Consider the following 22,209-nt stretch of genomic DNA (forward strand, 5'->3'; position numbering starts at 1 on the left):
GGCTCTTCTGACATTATTTATTTTAGCTTAACATGCACTGACGTATGTACATATGTCTGTATTCCAACAGTTTCTGTAGTTCAAACAGATAGGTCGGTCGAAAGACGATTTAATTATCTCGCCAAATATATTTTCGACCGTTAAATTTTTACGAAATGAAAAACGCGCTTCGTATAAAAGTGGTCACATAACAATGTTCTGCCCACTGAGTTTCTCGCCGGATATTCTCAGTGGGTCGCGTTTCCGATCCGGTGGTAGATTCTGCGAAGCACTGCTCTTGCTAGGGCCAGTGTTAGCAACACTTCTGGTTTGAGCCCCGTGAGCTCAACTACATGTTAGGGTGAAGCTGAAATAGCCTCGCAAGGCTAGGGTAGGGAAAAAAAATCAATGCTCTGTTTCGGGGCATTGTTACAAAATTGTAAATTTGTTATAAATAATTTAATGAAAACTGCTACTTATCACGTCTGTTTCAAGGTCAATTATAAGTTAAAAGGAAGATGGTTGATAACTTTTTTGATATAATATGGAAAAACATTTTTTTTTGTTCAACTAAACGATAACCATATCGAGGGATGAAAGGGGTGAAAGGTGGTTTAAGCGTAATTTCGCTAAATATGCGACATATATCTTTGTAATTAAAGGTGTATTTTAATTGGTATTAGCATCAACACGCCGATTATACTTAATTGAACTTAAATTAAGTTTACTCCATTCAAATAGCTGAAGAAGTTTTTTTATGGTATTATTTCCAAAATTTAAACTTTAATAATGACTCTCCAGTAAAGTTGCAAAAATGTCGCTTAAACCAAATAACCTTTCACCCCTCGATATTATAATAGTGCAAAGAGAATTCGTATTACCGATGGCCATTCGTATGGCCACAAGCGTGACCCATTATGACGCCGATTTTGTTTTTTGTCCTACCTAAGCTGATAGCCTTAGGGGCTATTTCAGCGTAACCCTAACGTTTGTAGGTGAGCTCACGGGGCTCAAACCTGATGACGTTGCTAACACGAACCCTAGCAAGAGCCGTGCTTCGCAGAATCTACCACCGGATCGGAAACGCGACCCACTGAGAAGATCCGGCGAGAAACTCAGTGGGCTGTGTCTGAGAGTTAATTTACTCGTCGAGCCCTTCGTCGCAAGCGACGGGTTCGTCGAGAACGGTGACCGGGGGACGCCGAAATTTCAAGCACATTAATGATTACGAAAATAACACTTCAATATAAATTCATTCAATCGTAATACATGATATTTTCTGCCGTGAGAAATGTCTTTCTATAACGGGATCCTACCTATCAATACAAATTTATAAGTATTAAGAATTAAACGTATCATTTTTGATAAGCGCGTGAATATTCCGCAGATAAGATTTTTACATGATTTATAACAAATTCAGAGTATGCTATTTCGGATGGTGACGCGTTTCTTTAAAATATTTGAATACAGTATTTCGTTTTGGAATTCTTTGGAATTGAATCGTATTACTTAGTACTGGTTAAGCTGTCATTAACAAGGGCGGATCCAGCTTTGGCACCAGGAGGGGGTCACATAGTCAAATTTAGATGCGTTCGTTCCCAAACGTTTGCCATTATACAAAGTTATTATATTATATTAAATGAATTAAATATTGAAGGTATGTAGTTACATAAAATCTGTATGGTGACAAGATATATAAATAAAATCATTATATTCAATTAGTGGTCCACCTAAGTCCTGGAACCAGCTCAGGGGGTGGTCATGACCCCCATGACCCCCCCCCCCTAGATCCGCCATTGCTGTCATAAAATTTTACAACACAATGGAATGTATTATTCGTCGATTGAATGACCATGCTTTATGGTTCGGTACTCGAAAGAACCCTTTGCATATTCATACTGTGGTGTTAGGTAGCGGAATTGTCATTATACTATTGAAATTTGGAGGAATTGTTCGAGATGATACCGACATCTCGTTTTTACCATCGCACCGCCCGCCACCGGAGTAGAGTTCATCCATACTACCTGGAGCCACTACGTTCATCCACAGTGCGTTTCCAGAGATCTTTTTTGCCACGTACCATCCGGCTATGGAATGAGCTCCCCTCCACGGTGTTTCCCGAGCGCTATGACATGTCCTTCTTCAAACGAGGCTTGTGGAGAGTATTAAACGGTAGGCAGCGGCTTGGCTCTGCCTCTGGGATTGCTGACGTCCATGAGCGACGGTAACCACTCACCATCAGGTGGGCCGTATGCTCGTCTGCCTATACGGCAATAAAAAAAAAAGAATACTTCTATTTTATTACTTTTGGAGGGAGACCAGTTAACGTCCTATGTATATCTTTAATTTTACACAATTACGCAATCGTAATGGTTGAATCGCTGTTTCAATGTAGGTACATAGAAAACATCGATATTAGTATCATCATATCGATACTCTATCTCAAGATGAACCTCGTTATTGACTTGTGGCACAAATGAGGCTCTGCTGTTATAGTATCCTATCAGACTATGCATTTGCATTATGGTATAACAATCAAGATTTTTCGGTAGATTAATCAACTAATGAGAAGATCAGCTGTATTCGATTTATTGAGGTAATTTAAGTGTAGCATACGTTACGTATTTCCGGTTCGAAGGTTGATTCAGTCTTTGTACAAAACAATTGACACTTCGATCTTATATTTTAGAGAGCGTGACGTTATTAACGTTTTTGATTTACTTGGATTCCGATGAACACTTAACACCTGGTCGGTTTACTTAATACAAAGCAGAATAAAAAGTTTTATTTTATTTTTATTGCTTAGATGGGTGAACGAGCTCACGACCCACCTAGTGTTTAGTGGTTACCGGAGCCCATAGACATCTACGACGCAAATGCCGACACCTACCTCGAGACATGAGTTCTAAGTCACTTGTAACAGTAGAACGGCTGCTCCACCCTTCAAACCGAAACGCATTACTGCTTTACGGCAGAAAAAGGCAGAGTGGTGGTAACTACCCGTGCGGACTCACAAGACCTCCTACCACCAGTAACTTGAGACTATGTAATAAATACTTGACTATGACAGAAATAATTTGTAGCAGCAAATTTTTTTATTGTACAATTAATGGTAAATGAGGTTTGACAATAAAATTGTATTGTAAAAAACAGGTTTTTTTTTAAGTTTTTTTTTTATTTTTTTATTTTGTTTTTATTGCTTAGATAGGTGGACAAGCTCACAGCCCACCTGGTGTTAAGTGGTTACTGGAGCTCATAGACATCTACAACGTAAATGCGCCACCCAACTTGAGATATAAGTTCTAAGGTCTCAGTATAGTTACAACGACTACCCCACCCTTCAAACCGAAACGCATTACTGCTTCACGGCAGAAATAGGCAGGGCGGTGGTACCTACCCGTGCGGACTCACAAGAGGTCCTACCACCAGTGAAAGTCTCGTCGAAAGGTCGTGCGATACGATAGAATAGACTGTAAAACAAAAATTTCGCATGCCTACGTGTTTACGGGGCATGCGTGTTTTCGTAGCCGCCCCGTGTGTGCTCACATGTGTAAACAACGGGTACGGCTATTGACGGAATCGCGTATACAAACTGGCTTTGATATTATTAACGTTTTCGTTTTGAATTTAACGCTTTTTATGACTCACGTTCTAAATACGTTTTAAAAATGGAACGATTAGGCCGTTATGGAGCCAAGAGGGTCGAACGGGCATGTAATTTTTAGACCAGTGTGTTAAGTGCGAGTTTTTTAACGTTCTCGATAGTGTAAAAGTTAACTTTTAAGTTAATGTTTGCCTACGTTTGCCGCTAGGGGCGCTGTTCCAACTGCATACAAATTTGAGTAACTTTTACGCTATCGAGAACGTTAAAAAACTCGTACTAAGCACCCAAGCTTTAATTTTTACTTTGATGAAAAAAAATCTATCATAATGCTTAAAGCTTATCAATAATATTTTGGAACTTAAGTATAATTTCATGAAAAGACAACCTTAAATGTTTCTAATTCCGGAAATTTTAACAAAACATCTCACCTCCTATTCTAATTCTATAATACAAAAGTTGTCATTATTCAAAATTTTGTTACCTGAAATATTTCCTTCCTGTGACCCTTAAGTCGGTCCAAACTTTCTTCGGAAGAATAATCTGAGGTTTTTACCAGACGGTCGGTTGTATTCTTAGTTGATTGCCTAGTGCGGTGTGCTGGAGGTGAACTGTATTCTTCAGTCACTTCCCTAATAGTCTCAACTGTTTCTGTAACTGTTGGTGGGCCAAGTTGTCTGCAAATTATAAAGAAAACTTAATTTAAATTTATAAACTTTTCTTTTTAATATGTATTAAAATATTTCATATAAACAAGGTTAGTGTTTTATTTTTGTTTATTGAGCAAAGAAGGAAAGTAATACATAATGTTTTCAGCTACTGTTAAAAAGCACAAAAACCTTAATATGGTATTTCTTAGTGTGTGAAGTCAAACACCACATGTTTACTTTAAAATTACCGTAACAATGTAAATGTGTAAAAATGGTTTATCTCTGTTTAATCTAAGGCCACCATGGCATTATGGCTGTGACCTTATTATTACAAAACTCAACTATGAGATCATGTGTCCTTCTAAAGTACTAAGATTCTGATATATTTGTAGAATAATACTGCAGATATTTGTTTATAATGTGTGAAAATTTACATTAGTTATACTTTCAGTTAGGCAGATGATTTATTATTCAGTTACCTGTTGTTCAGTATGTACTGAACTGTATGAGATATGGAATCAAGTCTTAATTGCATAGAAATAAAACAGACATCTCAGACCAAACCTTGTATGCTCATCTTACCAAAATATTGAGAGTTAGAGAGAGTTACCTTAGAATGCAAGGTTCAGATTGCACTACAAGTTTAGGAGTTCAGAAATGTCATTAGAGATCAGTCAAGTAACTCCAGGTCAGGGCTCCTCACGAGCATGTTACGAGAGTAACATGCATATATTTTCCAGTTAATAATTAGAGAGAGCCTTTCATGTAAAGAACTCTGACCTAATTAGTTAGCTGAATTTGATTTGAAATAGTTAGCTGAATCGAATTAGCTGTTTAATGTTCACTGTTAAATGTTTGTTTCATTGACATTTACTTTTGAGCACTTGTTTCCACTTTACATTTTCACAGATAGCGTTTTGAATATAAAGTAATTAAAATTTGGTACAGCACTTGAGAATTTATTTTTGAGTGCAAAGTGATGAATTCGTGAAGCATATAGCTTCTATAAAAATTTAAGTAGTTCAGTATATTATCTGATAAGGCTGTAATTTATTTACAATTTATACAAGAAACAGTAACAGCTCCGGTAACTACTTAACATCAGATGGGCCGTGAGCTCGTCCATCCACCTTTGCAAAACAAGTTGAAATTTTTATTTAATATTATAAAACAAATTGTTCTGTTTGTCATTGGTAAATTGATAGAAGCATTTTTTTATATTATAAAAAGTAGTAGTAAGTAGTTCTACAGACTGTGAGTACATTTTTTATTATATTGTGATTATATACATACTTTTTGATTTATACTAGTATTTTTTTCCTATTATTTCTGCCTTGACTCACATCATCAGAGCTGTTGCAACTGATTAAATTTGTACACTTACTTCACAGGGGTGTGTCTACTCTTCAACGGTGTTTTTCTGCCTGCCTTGTGATGAGTGTGGTCATCACCTTCTGTGCAGTTCTCTCCATCACATGTTGAACGCAAGAAGGGTGTCTTCGAACGAGACCTTGACCGTAATTCGTTAACGGCCAGATTCTCCATTATTTCGGCAATTGAAACGTCCGTTATCACTTATCACCGTTTAAACATCTTAAATAACTTTGTCACTATATCAGTCTTTTAGTTCTTATTTAAATAAGTATAAGTAATAATTGCGCGAATAAAAATGAGTTCACCAGATTTTTTATTGCACAAGGAAATCTATTTATGTGACTAAGATGCCGCCAAAATACGTAACGTCTTGCACACGTACCAGTCCATGTAAAAAGGTTATGAGTTATGTGATCAATTAAAGGTACAAATGTACACAATTAAATCCGGTAAATAAATAAAAATGTCTATAATTTTCAACTGTAGAATAATAAGTCTACAGCGTATCAATGTGTCGTTTCGTAATTTTAAATAAATCAACACTCGCTACAGAAACATAAACTGATGACGTCACCTAATTGCAAGGATTGGAAGAAACGAGAAAAAACGACATTGACAGTTTAATGTAGAGTGACAATCAACCATGGAGTTAATAAGTACCTACAACAATCAACATTTTAATTTAACAATAAAATTTTGTATAATTTTTTATCTATTAATTTAGTTATAAACAGATATGAAACAGATAATAATAATCACACTTCTAAACATGAAGAAACACTAAATCAATTAAAAAATGGTTCACATCAGTTTACACAGAGCTTTCGCTCGCTATAATATACACGCAACAAGACAAGAATGTGGACACGGCGAAGCAAGTTTTTATTAAAAAGCAGCTAAATGTTTAATGTTTACGTAACGTTGTAGTGAAATGATGTGATTTCAACTCGCTAGCACGAGCATCTTATAATCGTAAATCTTATTTTCATCACATTTAGATAAAACTAGTGTAGAAGCGGACAGTAGCGCTCTGCATCAACTCGTCGTGGTTAATGAGTAGATACCATCACTATTGGGTGAACTGATAGCTCGTCTGCCTAGAGCAAACGTTTTTTTATGATTGAACGACTACTGGTGGCCCGGAGGCCTTTCTTGTTTCACCAGGACAGGGAAGAAAAAACTATTTTTTAACCAAAGCGATAACTTTTGCAATTGAAGAAAAACAATTACTTTTAATACTTTAGAAGAAGAATAAGACTTAAATGTAAAAAAAAATCGGTAAATCCCATGCGGCAGAAATAAGTAAATAACTAGATAAGTTATGTAGGGTAGTTGGTAACGTGGAGGTCTTTTCAGCTTTTGGCTTAGCCAGGACTGGTGAGAGAAAACAGGCAACGGGTTGGGATTTGTTAAGAGCACAAGCGTGCCCGAAGGGGACCTAATAGCGCAGTTCCTTCCTATTATTACTCGATCGAAATAGCATGAAATATAAATAACCATCTAATATAGCGCTATAAAAACAAAAATTGGATAATTTACGACAGATACCACATTTTACCAGTTAGAGAGTCAGTTATTCTCACAATTAACCTTATTTCTTTTAATTCTATTTTTTCACTCCAGACTTTCATTCAGATTTTAATTTCGGTGTATTTAATTTTATTTTAAAATCAGTATATAAATCTGTGTGGATGGTTTGTGCTCCATTTAACTTTTCTTCTAACATACATTCCTTTGCTATAATACGAAATACATGCATGAACTATGTTCCGTTTGCCTGTTCAATTACAGAAATGAAACCTATGCACGTTTTGGCTAATGCGGAGTTTACATTACGAAATTAGTGTCATGCATGTTGAGCTGAGTTTCACGAAAGTAGTTTCGATATATGCGAAAGTAATTTCGTTAAAAAATTAGTGTCGCGAAATCCACAGTATCGCAGTAACCATGGCGCCTTCAGCATCAAAGCTATAATTTGCTATATTCAATGTAGCTAAAGAAATGCTTATATACCTATAAACTTAAAAAAAGACTTTCAAGAAAAATAAAAGTTGGTAGATTTGAGGATGGTCAACAAGAAGGCATTTAGGTGCAATGAAGTTAGTCTCTGAATTAGCAGATGAAGATCCTGAGAGTTATAAAAACTATTTTCGAATGAGTGAAGATAATTTTTATTTTTTACTGTAGGTGTTTCGGGACCCTTGTCATTGATATTCATTAATAAGATCTATATTTTTTTCTCGTACTCCATCGTTAGTTTGCCATTTTCAACGCTTGAAGCGCGTCCAAACTAACAATACACACGTCCGCACAGCGCAGGACCTTTCGCGACATTAGTTTCACGTCGCGTCTACACTATGAAATTAGTTGCATGACACAAATTTCATCAAAAAATCGCGCAGGGCACGAAACTAATTTGCATGCATGAAATTAATGCATGCATTACGAAAGTATTAAATTACACGTGAAACTGTTGGTAAAATTAATGTCACGAAATTAATTTCACGCCACTAATTTCGTAATGTAAATTCGGCTTAATGGAGGCTATACACGCTAGGTTTTGGCATGATGGTTTTAGGCATGCGTAACCGACAGGTATAACCGAGTTTCATATTACACATACACGTTAGGATTTGCATGCACAGTTTTACCATTAACCTCAATTGAGCTACGTAACGGTGTGTGTAGGATGCCAATACCAAACTATAATGGCGACGATGTGATAGCTATACTTGGCTTAACACTTGTTCTGAATAACACGAAAAGAAAATAAGATCCCATTGAATGGTCTAAACGCTGGTTATTGAAAAGAAAGCAATTCCCCCACGAAAACTTGACAAATGAATTGAGATTTACACCAACAGATTACAACAATTATTTACGAGTGGAAGTTAATTTTAATGTTGCAGATTATTAAAAACTGAGAACTGTGGCAGGCAAACTCGCTGGACACCACACACGTTCGGTTATGTTCGCTCGCAAACATAACCGAGTAGCATAAAATATCAATTTTAATATTTAAAAACTCTGGCTTCGTGTAGCCTGGCTGAAATTCAAGTTGTAGAAAAAAATAAAAAATATTTTTGTTGCTGTCCATACTTTTTTATCGAATTTTGTTTGACAGATCGAGGTCATTGACGCGCACATACTTATTTGAAACGCATCAAACATAGGTTTTATTACACTCTCTAATATATTAAGTGTATAATCTATGTATTACACTTTAATTGCATCAAAAGCATTAAGTGTATAATCTATGATCAAAAGTACATACGCTACCTACCGGGAAAATGGATTCAAGTTTTCTGTTTGCAAAATTAAAAGAATTAGGCCCAGTTAATAGTGAAAAGGATAACTTAATAGAGCATTGTACACAAAACATACAACAGGTACAACAGGCTTTACTCAATTTATTTTCCAAGCTCATGGTTTTGAATTAGGTATTACAAGCTTTTTAATGGAAACCAAAATGTATTATAAACCGGGATTTATTAAATTTCAATAGAGTTTATGTTCTTAAATACCCATAAAAAGGCATAATATTGAATCTAAATAATGTAAAAAATATCGAGTCTCTGGATATTTTTTTACACAAGTTGCTTAAGTTCAAAAAAAAGAACAAAAAATGTATTAGCCCCAAAAAGAGACATCTAACTTATATTAGTACAAAAACAAAAACGCAATTTAATTTAAAAAAATGAAGGCAAGTAGACATATTTTAATTTCAGATAATCAAGTTTTTGTCGAGACGTCTATTAGCTTCTGACGGAGGTCAAATTCTGGATTACCTTTTTAATGGTCTTACAGAAAGTTTAAAGATACACAAAATAAAGGTGAGAGATGCTATCATTGTATTGTTGTAGAATTTTTAGTAATTAAAAGGATATTTCTGGATTATAAGTATCAGATTGCAGAAATATATACCAATTTTATAGACGTCACAGTCATTATTCAAAAGATACAGCTGAATTTACAGTGCACCAGTAGTCAATAGTATACTGTTGCTTGTGGACTCTAGAAATGCCGCTATATTATAGTATATCACTGCAGTTATCAAATTAAACGATATATACATAGTGCAAGTATCTTCCTATAACATCTGCAGATCGTCAAGTTCCACATACCCCGTGCGCCCCATAGGTGCAAGGACCTCGTGGGAGGTTCGGACTTTAGCCTGAAAAGAAAAGTATCTTCCTATACTTATCTGATTTCTAATCCCCAGCTCATATCTTAAATACTGAAGCATGTTGCAAGTTCATATAATTACCATCCATTGATTTTCTATGAGAGAAAAAATGATTTTAATTTATTGCTGAAGATGGCTACTGTGCCAGTGCCGTTGAGACATAAATAGGGGTACTAGGGGTATAAAACTCCAAGCAAACACTTGGTTACTCCAAGTAAACTTTTCTATTTATTTGTGATTAAGAAAGTTATGACAATATAGATATCTAGTATTAGTTTGTTGAACATTTGACAGTCGAGTATAAATAATATGAATTTTTATGTGTATAATAAACATTCATCCTCTTCACTCGAAATGTAATGCAGGCTGAACCAAGCATAATGGCTAAATTGGGACAATAAAGTATAACCGCACAACTATTGCACTGCTAAAATTGGCATATTTGAAATGTCAGAAATAATATAATGACATTAAAAAAATGCAAGTTTTTTTTTGTGCTTTTCTAGGCCGACAAGCATATGGATACCACTGCCCACCTGATGATGAGTGGTTACCGTCGGCCATCGTTAAGAACTTCAGCAATGCCAGGGGCAGAGCCAAGCCACTGCCTATCATAAACAACCGTATAACCTTTTTAAAATAATGGTTATATATTTAAAATATTTTTATGTCTGTATGTTTGATTCATTCATAACTATGAAAAGTATAAAGTATTCAACACATTGGAAATAATATAATGATGGTAAAAAATACAAGGCTTAACTGAAAAAGTATGTACATAGTTTCTATTATGTGTAGGAGTTGCAAAAACCGAACACAATATATATAATACAATATAATCTAAATATAGTGCAGATCAAAATAATAATATGTCTGTTCACTTAACTAACACAATTCTTAGATGAAAATTGAGCATTTTTTTTTAGTCCTAAAATGTTATTTTTCAGATAGTAGATGTTATACTAATAACAATGAGAAAGGAGCCCTCATCATTGACTCATTGTGCAGATATCATCAGTAGACTATGCTTGGAACTTCCACAGTTACCTGCCAATGATTTAGTTAAGTGGTGCAATGATAGCATACAGTCTGTTGTTGAAGATACTGATGTTAACATGATGTAAGTTAATCCGCTGTTTAAAATAGATTGCCATATGTCAAAACTAAGACTGATTAAACAATGTCCATATCAAATCTTCATATGTTAAATTAAACAGGGTGCATCAAAACCATTACAAACCATCAAATGATAATGAGAATCTAAAATGTATATTTCTGTCGGTCTTTTTGCATTTAATGTACTTTCACATTAATATATACAATAATTGAATGAGTAACAAAAATACACCCTATCTACTAGATCCCTAATTTTAAGATTTCATGAAAATGTCATCTATTAAAACTAGTACATATTTACTTTAATCTTCACAAATAACTATTCATTTTTGTTGATCTATACAGTAGCAGGTTAAAATTGTCCGTTTTGCTTAATTAAAGATCTATTAATGTCTCTTAAAAATGTATATATGTACATATGTACATACTACATAAAGGATTTCCAAAACGAGTTTAACAAATATGGTGGTTTCTGATCTTAACAAAGTCAGTGGTTAATGACATAAAATAAATATTGGGAAAAAAACCAAGCTGTAAGTAACTTGTGAATAACAAAATCTGTTTTGGAACTTAGACTAAATAATGAAGAAAAAGTCAATAAAAAAAGAACAAGTACAAGGGCTAGAAGAGTTTTTTGTACTAATAAAACTATCCCAGATTGCCCTAATGGGCTATTAGTTACTGACCTATGTGGTGTTCACATTTGATAAACTGATTTTTTGTATTCACGGCTAGGATTTACTTAGTCTTATCTTTTGTGTGTTTTTGGCTAACAAAACAAGAGGAAATCCTATTGAGGCGAAGGTTTTGTAATAAAATGTAAAAAATATTGATACTGATTTTAGTTGGCGTGACATTGTACCGGAGTGCATTAGCTCTCTACAAAACTATGATACCATACAACATTATGATACAGAGATGAGCAGTGATGACTACAAAACTCAGTGTGTACACACCTTATGTCAGTTTCAGTGGAAGGAAGAGCATTTGGTTCAGCTTGCTGCAATGTTTACGTAGGTATTAGTTTTTTAATTTAATAAAATTTATCATTGAGTTTTAATAATATTGACATCCAGAAATGGCTTCTCGCCTATATTAGTTTTCAACTAAACTAACTTTTAGAACTAAAATATTAAATTCTAGTATAATTTTAGGTTTCAATTGCTATGCCCCAAGCAAGCCACGTTATATTTCATAATTGTAAAAGAATGAAAAATGTCTCATATTTTCAGAACATTTATAATATAAAATTTAAAATTTATGTCTCTTTGTTTAACTATTTAGTCGATGCTTAATCAGTTTTGATAAAAATATGAAATAGAAATAAACCTTGCCACTGCTCGTAAACAAAATGTTAATTAATTTAATAATACAAAATAGAAACTTCAATTTTAAAAAATACGATTACGTGTATTAAAATTACGTGTTTATGGTACCATCAACACAAATACAATAACAATACAATAGCAAACAATACAATACAATACAATACAACAACAGTTGCTACCTGAATAATTAACCGAAATGTGTGTATTTCATAAATTTAGCTGTGACCATACACAGAGTAGAATTTCATTGGTAAAAGTACAAGTTTTTTCAGAGACATGCAGTTGTCACGAGTTGATCACACGCAAGTAGTGAACAAAATGTGTTCGTTAATAATCAAAGTTGCACCAGAAAACTTGCCTCCTCTTACTTTGCAACTTATGCGGTAAGTATTTTCAATGCTACAATTAATCAGTACTTATTATTCTTAATGCTTCTCTATCCACAAATATTAGTATTCCAACCGTATAAGCCACTAGGCTTTCACGGTTTTCACTAGGCTTTTCATGAGTTCACAGACAATATCGTATTAAGTGGTTACCAATGTCCATAGGCATGAATGCCTAACACCTTGTGATATGAGGTGGAAGTTTCAGTTAAATTCAGGACTGCTCACCCTCCAAGCCCAAATGCATGATTGCTTTGCTGTAGAAATAAGCAGAATGGTAGAAGACAACACTCATGGTAATATATTGGATGGGGCTATTCCAGGTCTACAGCAATATGTGTAATCCACGTATTTTAATTTTAATTCAATGTTTCACTTAGTTCACTGCCAGACATTGGCCTCCCCCAAGGTTTCCTTCAACAACTGACCCTGCCTTCTCTGTAATTATCCGATTACTGCGAAAGTGAAGTTTGGTTTGTGTTATCAAATGAAATGAAAGAAACCTTCTAAAATGATAACTCTTCTTTTGCCAACGCCATAGTTGGGTAAAATTTTAAGTCCATGCGAGTTTATCTCTACAGGTTGTGCAAGTTATATAATTTAGATATAGTATTATCACATTTGAGTCATTACTTTAATGCAAGTTTATTTGGCAAATTGGAACCCCCTCCACAAGATTCAGAGTCCACGACTATGGATGTTGACGATATTGGTGAGCTTTAGTTATGTCTTGATATAATATTATGGTCACATTGACTTTTTTAATTATTGATCAACTTAAGTCATTTACTGAGAAACAAAAACTTTCCGTGAGAGTAGAAGATGCATTAAGCCACTGCTGCCTATTTCTGCCATGACACAAGCATGTACTCTGGCTTTTAGTGCACCCTTTACTTTAACAGTGCTTTAACTATATGAATGAAACTATGACTGTCTTAAGGTCAGTAGAGGCACTTATGTTGTGATTTGTATAAGCTCTGATGGCACTCATTCACCCATTTAATGAAATAAATATAGATTAACAAGAATCATCAATATATAATAACAATAATGTATTATGGAATGGCTTAAAATAAAAATAATGTACATTATAAATAAATAAAGACCTGACTTCACTTAATTTCTTTTTTAATTCCAGTTTCTTACACCATAGCAGAATTCAGTCAATGTCTGTCAAATTGTATATTTCATATATCGCAAGGGCCTGTAGACCCGGAGCTCGTGCGAAAACATCTAAAAATGTGGCCCAAAACTCAGCTGTTGAGGTCCCCTTTCATGGTGAATTTAGCTTTGGTTATGTCAGACAAGGGAACCGATTATAGAACTGTTTGTTTGAATGTAAGTGTAATAAATATTATTTACTAGCTTTGCATCTTACTATTTGAACTACTCTGAAATGCACTAAAAACTTAATTTTTGAAGTTTTGACAGTGAATCTTAATAATACGTGAAGCAAAAGCTTTGTATCCCTTTTCACGAAAATTGCGCAGACGGAGAATTGTGAAATTTCTGACACTTGTAGAGAATATTATTGTAGAGAAGAAGTGCGGAATGTTAATAATTTTTTTTTTATTACCTTCGCATATAAATATATTACAACAATAAAAAAAATTACACGGCTACCTACCATGTTTTTGACACAAACATGTTTAAAAAATGTGGTGTCGTGGGACACCGGGTAGGAACGAAGTTCTTTCGGCTAATGTATAATCGACACAATTTGCAAAAAAAAAATCGTGCTCAATTTTATGTTGGTTTTCTTGATTTTTCTCTTAAATTTTCCTGATTAGTTTTTATTTAAGTACAGGAAAGTATTTAGGAAATTCAGTATTTTAGGAAATAATAAATTACGTAAAATAAAAATAAAATCGTAATTCAAATTATCAATTAAAATAACAAAATATGTCTCTTTATTTTTCTTTGACAACATAAAATTACATAGAAATAGAAATAATTACAAAATAGAGAGAGAAGGGATGAGAGAACGAAAAGAAAGAGGGAGAAAGAGAAAGGTATTATACAGTACTCGCTTGTGTATACGACTGTCGCGCCTGCGCACGTCTCATTTAACGGTTTTATTCCACGGACTTTTTCTTACGGTTTTACTATCACATTTTTTTCAGTTCGGTCGCGCAGCAAAATCCCTATCCCCTCCAAGCCTGCCGTAAGGAACTTCGTTCCAATAAACTTTTTGTTTATTGTCAAACTTTTGTTATTGTTTAAAGTCTGTGGTCAAATTAAGAATAAATTATGTAGGTACCTAGTAGTTCTATTTTTCCAACTGGAAAGGCAAAGGTATCATACCATACAGCCTAATCTATTCTTTTTTTTTTATGAAAAATAGTAAAATGAAGTGAAATGATTAACGAGTGCAGTTGATTAATTTGAAACAACCAATTGGCATAAAATTAAATGAAATGAGATGAGATACTACGGGATAAAATATAATCTCAGTAAAATGGTGGTTATTTACTGAGACTTTTTCAGTGGACTTTTTTATTTTTTTATTGATTCGATGGGTGGACGAGCTCACAGCCTGGTGTTAAGTGGTTACTGGAGCCCATAGATATCTAAAACGTAAATGCGCCACCCACCTCGAAATATAAGTTCTAAGGTCTCAAGTATGGTTACAACGACTGTCCTACCCTTCAAACCGCAACACAGAGTGGTGGTACTTACCCGTGCGGATTCACAAGAGGTCCTACCACCGGTAAAAAACTTTTGGTAACTTTATGGAGTAACTTTTTGGAGGATCTCGAGAAGTTACATCCAGCGGCTTTGTTTGTTAGTTGCTTCATTTTCCCACATTTGTACACTTTCACAGCTACTAAACCGTTAATAAACCACCGCTATGACACATTTAAACCTGAAGAAACATTAAATAGACAAAATTATACATTTCACACAACTTCGCTCCACGCGTTCCCGCTAAAAAGTCCAGAATAGATTATTATTGTTTTTCTTTATTATTATTTGTCTCTATAGTAGTCTTGGCGATAACTGAAGAAGTATAAACAGAAGATTACTATTATATTAGACAATAGAACCATAATAATAAAACTTGTAATTTCAATTAATTATGGTCGAATTTCGACCACTGAGGGACCACTAGTTAATATAATGACATCATAATATTATGTAATCAAAAATATTTATTTCATATATTATTATGATTGAATGAAAATTGAAACATGAAGGAAAAAAAGGATACTTAAGTTTGACAACCATATTCTGTTTTAAATGAATTCGGTAAAAAGTAGATACAGGTAAATTGAACAAATAAAAAGAAAAATGATTTTGTAATTGTTTAAAAAAAATACATTTCATCTTTTGTAAATCTTCTATATTAAGAATATTAACAAACAAAAATAAATCCAGACATATTGGGTTCTTTACTAGGTTAATAAAGTAAAAAACATAACAGGTGATAAAGTCGGCGATAGAACAACGTGTAATGGACGATATAATGCGCAAGAAATCAGCTTGGGAGCGGTCGGTAATGCCGCCTGATGTGGACGTCGCCAGCCTGCTCAAAGTACTCACTACGGACAGGTGCGAAACGGCTAACAAACACGATATGTACAGATATAGTATATCGACGCTTGAAAGGCAAACGTGACTAAGCGATAATAACTGATTTGTACATAAATGATAGGCAATAACCATATTCGATGCGCAAAAAAAATATATTTCTAGGTCTATTAAAATCATTTCAATCCTACAACTATTAGCTAGATTCTATTACAGCTAGATTCGTTAAAATAAATTTTGTTTCAGGTATTTCAACTTTAAATTAGTCTACTGTAAAGTTCACGCTTTGTCGCTTAGTCACGTTTGCCTTTCAAGCGTCGATATGTTTATGTAGATACTATTTGAAGTATTCTGAACAGCATAGAGAGGATACTCTGTCTTTATCCCAGTGTGCTTAGTACGAATTTTTTAACGTTCTCGATAGCGTAAAAGATAACTCCAAAGTTGTATGGAGTTGGAACGTTTGCCTACGTTTGCCAATTTTAATAGGGGCGGTTGCCACTAGGGGCGCTTTCGACTGTGAAGGCTTCCAATTTTTGGACGCTTAAGACTCACTTTTAACGAGTAATATATACTTTACTCTTTCTAACACATTTAAAACTCTAAAATGAACGGGTTCTTTCTCTCTTTCACACGTAATTTATCAGAAAAAAATACGGCGGCGACTGAATTGTTCAGTTTACGAGTCAAGCTCGAGGTTGCTCCGCGTTAGCTCTGTTTTTGTGCACAATTGTTAATTTTTTTGCATTTCGTCTATAAATCATGGAATCGTAAGTATTATTTCATTTTGTTTACTAAAATGGATTTATATATATTTAGATTTTAAGACATCTTTGAAGCAACGGCCGTTCTACGGATTTATAGGTGGATTTTGTTTTGTCGTATTTGATAGAAAATTTATTAAAATCTAAACGAATATTTGTAATCGGATCACTATTATAGTGAAATTTAACCTAATTATTACAAAAGACGTGTATTGTAGTCACATATGTGAAAATGTCGACCTCAAAGATATGAACACAACCAAATGATTATTAGATTCGCAACGAATCCGCTTTGTCGTAGTAAAATGGCTGCTGTTGAACTACTATTAGAAAAAGCTTTAATTTCACATAATTTTTTTTAATTATTTCGTTTTTGTTGCTTTAGTTACTTGATTTTTTATATTTTACCCCAGTGATTGGATTCTTTGCATAAGCCTACTTCTATGTTGAACTAATTTATATACATTTTGTTACCAGTCAACATGCTGAAGCCCGTGGTCGTTCTAGAGGTGGTCGTGGTGGCGTTAGACGGGTGTGGTCGCGTGGTGATATTCGTCTGCCAGCCAGTACCTCTGAATCGTAATAACCTCTTAAAATTAAAACCTAAAATAAGATACATTTTTATTTATTTAAACTTATTTAACCTTATTTAATATTGTTTTTCTACAATTTTTTATTTATTTCGTCAATACGTATTTCAGAGTTTTTGAATCTAAACCAATTGATGACTTGCCACACGACCAACCCCTGGATAGGCCAGTACACCCTAAAAGGGTAAGGGTACTCCCTCCTGTCGCGGTGACTAAAAACCCAAGGTGAGTGTTCTGATTGTTTTAAATATTTATGTTTACAACAGAAAAACAAATATTTATACCTAGCTTTGTTTTCAGATCAGAAACATGCTCATCACCGGAAATTATCCCGTTGTCCTCCCGCGAAGCAGAAAGAATGGAGGTCGGCGGCATCGTGCCATCGCATGCCCTGTAACTATTTTATTAAATAATATAACCTATTTTGTACGACGGAGAGGTTGGTTTCATAAAGTGATGACGTCGGCATTGCTGATGACGTCAGCGACTGATGATGGCGCGATCGGCGCCTTGTTTTTTTTTTTTTTTTTTTTATTGCCTTTGTAGGCAGACGGGCATACGGCCCACCTGATGGTGAGTGGTTACCGTCGCCCATGGACTTCAGCAATGCCAGGGGCAGAGCCAAGCCGCTGCCTACCGCTTAATACTCTCCACAAGCCTCGTTTGAAGAAGGACATGTCATAGCGCTCGGGAAACACCGTGGAGGGGAGCTCATTCCATAGCCGGATGGTACGTGGCAAAAAAGATCTCTGGAAACGCACTGTGGATGATCGCAGTGGCTCCAGGTAGTATGGATGAACTCTACTCCGGTGGCGGGCGGTGCGATGGTAAAAACGAGATGCTGGTATCATCTCGAACAATTCCTCAGAGCACTCCCCATGGAACATACGGTACAAAATACAGAGGGAACCGAAGTCCCTCCGCAGACCCAGAGGCTCCGAACGATTTGTTTTATTACAAATGGTGACGTCAGCGAGTAGTTACTAGCATTGATTAAAATATCCTTTCTATCTTGTAGAATGCCTTCGTCCAGTAACAGCCCAGTTCCTGATGACGAAATCAACGCCTCACTAATTAATTATGGTAAGTACATTATGATATCAACCTTTTTATCAACAATCGCGGAAGTAAAATACCTATTACAATCGAAACCAGAAATTGTAGCTTTTTTTCCTTTCAGGCAGCGAGACAGAGTCTGACGAAGAGGAAGTAGGAATTGGCCAGTCGTTAGTGGTGCCCCGGGTGGTTAGGATGTTGATGGACGAAGATGAGGAAGATGAAGAAAATGGCCTCAACGTTTCTTTGGAGTGGCCTACTCAATCATCCATTTGTACCTCAAAACCCGCCTCACCGATGCTTCCTACACCGACGCCTGTTTCACCGACTCCCATGGAGCCTAGTAACAAATTTAAATTTGTATGGAGAGCGGTTTCAATGCCTCAAATTGAACCTCATTTGAGGCGAGAACCATTCTCGCAAATTAATAGTGGCCCTACGGTTTCTTTTGCGAGTCCCTATGAAGCATTTATTGCCATATGGGATCGTGAAATTATGGAAGTTATTGTGAGGGAAACCAACATTTATGCACAGAAGCTTGCAACGGCCATGTTGGAGAATGGGACCATCTATCCTAATAGCCGGATTACGCATTGGCAAGATACGAACGTAAACGAAATTTACACGTATTTTGCCATTGTTCTGGCTATGGGTAAGGTGGTCAAAAACCGCTTAGAGGAGTACTGGTCCACCTCTCAAGACATATTTAGTACTCCCTGCTTCTCCACGGAAATGACACATGACCGTTTCCTGCTTCTGTCGAAATGCCTACATTTTAATAGTAATAATTATTGTGACCCTGCATTGTTGACACAACACCAGATTAAACTTTTAAAAATAAAACCATTAATAGACCACCTTAATAATAAATTTTCAGAACTATATAATTTATCTCAAAATCTGGTTATTGATGAGAGCTTGACAACGTGGAAGGGCTGGCTTGATATAAACCAGTCATTCCCCAATGAGGCAGCGACAGCTGAGATCAAAGCTTATGAATTGTGTGAATCACAAAGTGGTTACTTGTGGCGGTTTGAATTACACGCAGGCCTTGACACCTCGACACCACAAGATAATCCAATTTCTGGGACAGTACCAGCTCTCGTGCTCAGACTTTTAGATGGTCTTGAGCACAAAGGGCATACAATATGGATGGACAGTTTCTTCAACTCTCCAGCACTAGCACGAGAACTGAAGGTCCGGGGATTTGACTGTGTGGGTACGCTGCGAACAAACCGTCAATTTGTGCCATACGATTTGACGCGTCTTACAATAAAGGATATGACAGTCGGCCAAGTATTGGGATGCACCTCGGGAGATGTGGATCTTATGGTCTGGAGGGATAGAAAACGGGCGGCGTTTATTTCCACATATCATGGTTTGGCATCTACCAGGTTCAGGGAAAAACTGAAGCCGACTGTCGTGCATGACTATAGTCTCTGTATGGACAGATTAGATCGCAGGGACCGGCTGCTCGCAACGTTCCCCATAGAAAGACGGACTAAAGCTTGGAGCAAGAAATTTTTTAGAAGGCTCTTGAACATTAGTGTCCTGAACTCGTACATCTTACTCCAGAATCAGTCGTTGCTACACCGGAATTTCCGGAATGCGTTGGTAACTGATTTGTTGACAGCACACAGAACACCTAAACCTAACACAACAACAATCGCAACACAAGTACATTACCCGGCGCAGTACCCTTTGATCAAGCGCGGAAAGTCAGACCGCCTTAGGCGCCAATGCGCCGTGTGCCCGAAACGGACTGTCTCGTACTGCAAAGCTTGCAATGTGGCAATGTGTACTTACACATGTTACGAGACATACCACACTTCACATTGACACTTTACCGATCATTGCCACGCACGCACGCATGCACGCACACAGACAGACAGGGTATTTGGGCACTAGTGTTAAAGATACTTCTAAAAAATTTATAAAGTTGGTGAGTTGTTGTTATTACCATCCATATTGTTTTGCAGTACTAAACAAAAATGCTGCATTATGTGTTGTACACTTATATGGCGGGTTATGGTCACCAGGGTCGTGTCACCAATGCAACTCGCAATCATTTGAGATGGCACATATATTACGTACTTAATCGCGTTGTTTATGTGCGATCTTTTAACTGTGTTGTTGTATGTTTTGTATGATTAGTTGTAAGTTACCTAGTTGTTGCTACTTTTTTTATAAAACTATTTTTTGTTGTTGTGTCTTCTATTATGAAGTCATTAAAACAATTGTTTATTTGAATAAAAATAAGTTTGAAAAAAAAACAAATCATATTGATTTTTATTTGCATAAGTCGTTTAATATAATGCATACTTTTGTCTTCTATTATGAAGTCATTAAAACAATTGTTTATTTGAATAAAAATAAGTTTGAAAAAAAACAAATCATATTGATTTTTATTTGCATAAGTCGTTTAATATAATGCATACTTTATTTAGCCTTCATGGAGCACACATGTTAATTTTTGACTATGTTGAACTTTTCATATAATTTTTTCTTCAAAACATGTGGCATTTTTCATTGGTATGAATGCCTAGCTTCATGTAAAACTTGAATAATTAATTATTATACCACTTGTAAGCATTTCTTATATTTACAAAATCTTAGGTTTTATGAGACATTGTTTTTGGGCCAATTTTGAGACTCTTATTTTTAAATATTCATACTCAAGATCTGTAGAATAAAACAATGTACCTTTGTTTAAACTAGCTTGGCGATAAGTTTAAATTATTGTAAACAAAACACTCTGTCCTTGACGCCAAGAACGTATTAAAAATAAATGAAATTGAGACCCACTGAAGTGACATTTAATTTTGAAGAGGGTCGTTTTTTTTAAAACAAGTTATGTTGAAAAAAGTTATTGGGACATGTGCCATTTAATTTTGGTTTTTATCTTATGATGTAAAATACTTTGTATAAAAAAATATAGGTACATAAAAATATATATACATCCAACAAGTGTTTTGTTTTTTATTAATCGGAAAATAAAAGTTAACCTCGAGTAATCCCTATTATTTTTAATAGAACTTTCATGTGTAAGAAATTAGATACTTAAAGTAATATATTTTCTTGATAAATATAACTGGAATTATACAAATTTTAAATTAGATTAGAGAAAATCAGGTTTTTCTTAAGCTAGGTCCATTGTCCAATAATTGGACGTACGCCCATACCTTTACTGTCATTTAATCTATCACGCAGCGGAAAAGACAATTTTTGTATACATTACGCACATACGGTGCGATAACGTCACTTATGCAAATTATGTAATATTTCATGAGAAACGGAAAATTCGACATCCTATTATATAATTCTTATATAGTTCTTCTAGACTATAGAAATAAAATAATATTTAAACTACAACTTTAAACTTTATCACTACAAGCAAACATCTCTTTCGTTTCACAACTATCTGTTAAAAAATGTATTTTCTCATACTCGGTTCAGAGTTGACAAAAATTGCATAAGTGACTTTATTGTACCGTATCCGTATGTGCGATATATCGATTTATTTGCCGCGCAGATTTTTCGAAATTTGTTAACGTGTTCGTGAGGCCAGAAATGTTAATCAGTTAACATGTTTTGTACTTGTAAATTATTGTATTTCTCAAGTGCCAGCAGTATCGTATTAGCTTTTGC

The 22,209-nt window shown here is 35.1% G+C and overlaps 3 protein-coding genes across 6 annotated transcripts in view; 2 read left to right on the plus strand and 1 right to left on the minus strand.

Moving 5' to 3' along the window:
* LOC114253300 (klaroid protein) overlaps nt 1-6,197 on the minus strand; it is a 44,587-nt gene extending 38,390 nt beyond the window's left edge. Inside the window, exons 1-2 of the mRNA XM_089734306.1 lie at nt 5,615-6,197; nt 4,065-4,257 (exon numbers count right to left, since the gene is read on the minus strand). Coding sequence (XP_089590432.1) covers nt 4,065-4,257; nt 5,615-5,775 — 354 coding nt within the window. The 5' untranslated portion in view covers nt 5,776-6,197. The remainder of the gene's footprint in view (nt 1-4,064; nt 4,258-5,614) is intronic.
* A 2,666-nt stretch (nt 6,198-8,863) lies between these two features.
* Nucleotides 8,864-22,209, plus strand: part of FANCI (Fanconi anemia complementation group I) — a 31,897-nt gene continuing 18,551 nt past the window's right edge. For 3 of the 4 annotated variants that reach the window (XR_016324486.1, XR_016324485.1, XM_089734304.1), the window contains exons 1-8: nt 8,864-8,993; nt 9,333-9,437; nt 10,738-10,910; nt 11,752-11,919; nt 12,507-12,617; nt 13,202-13,332; nt 13,759-13,958; nt 16,045-16,172. Coding sequence is in view for 2 of the 4 variants with exons in the window: in XM_089734304.1 (XP_089590430.1) it covers nt 8,895-8,993; nt 9,333-9,437; nt 10,738-10,910; nt 11,752-11,919; nt 12,507-12,617; nt 13,202-13,332; nt 13,759-13,958; nt 16,045-16,172 (1,115 nt within the window). In the remaining 2 variants the exon portion in view is untranslated. Of the gene's footprint in view, nt 8,994-9,332; nt 9,438-10,737; nt 10,911-11,751; nt 11,924-12,506; nt 12,618-13,201; nt 13,333-13,758; nt 13,959-16,044; nt 16,173-22,209 lie in introns of those variants that run through there. The other variant, XM_089734305.1, reaches the window with a different exon arrangement.
* LOC114253244 (piggyBac transposable element-derived protein 4) lies at nt 16,180-21,528 on the plus strand. Its single transcript, XM_089734309.1, has 6 exons — nt 16,180-16,921; nt 17,393-17,494; nt 17,617-17,730; nt 17,806-17,898; nt 18,524-18,588; nt 18,686-21,528. The coding sequence occupies exons 1-6, from the start codon at nt 16,914-16,916 to the stop codon at nt 20,398-20,400; spliced, it is 2,097 nt and encodes a 698-aa protein (XP_089590435.1). The 5' UTR covers nt 16,180-16,913; the 3' UTR covers nt 20,401-21,528.

The sequence above is a fragment of the Bombyx mandarina genome, chromosome 17 (genome assembly GCF_030267445.1).
Source record: "Bombyx mandarina strain Sakado chromosome 17, ASM3026744v2".
Taxonomy (NCBI): Eukaryota; Metazoa; Arthropoda; class Insecta; order Lepidoptera; family Bombycidae; genus Bombyx; species Bombyx mandarina.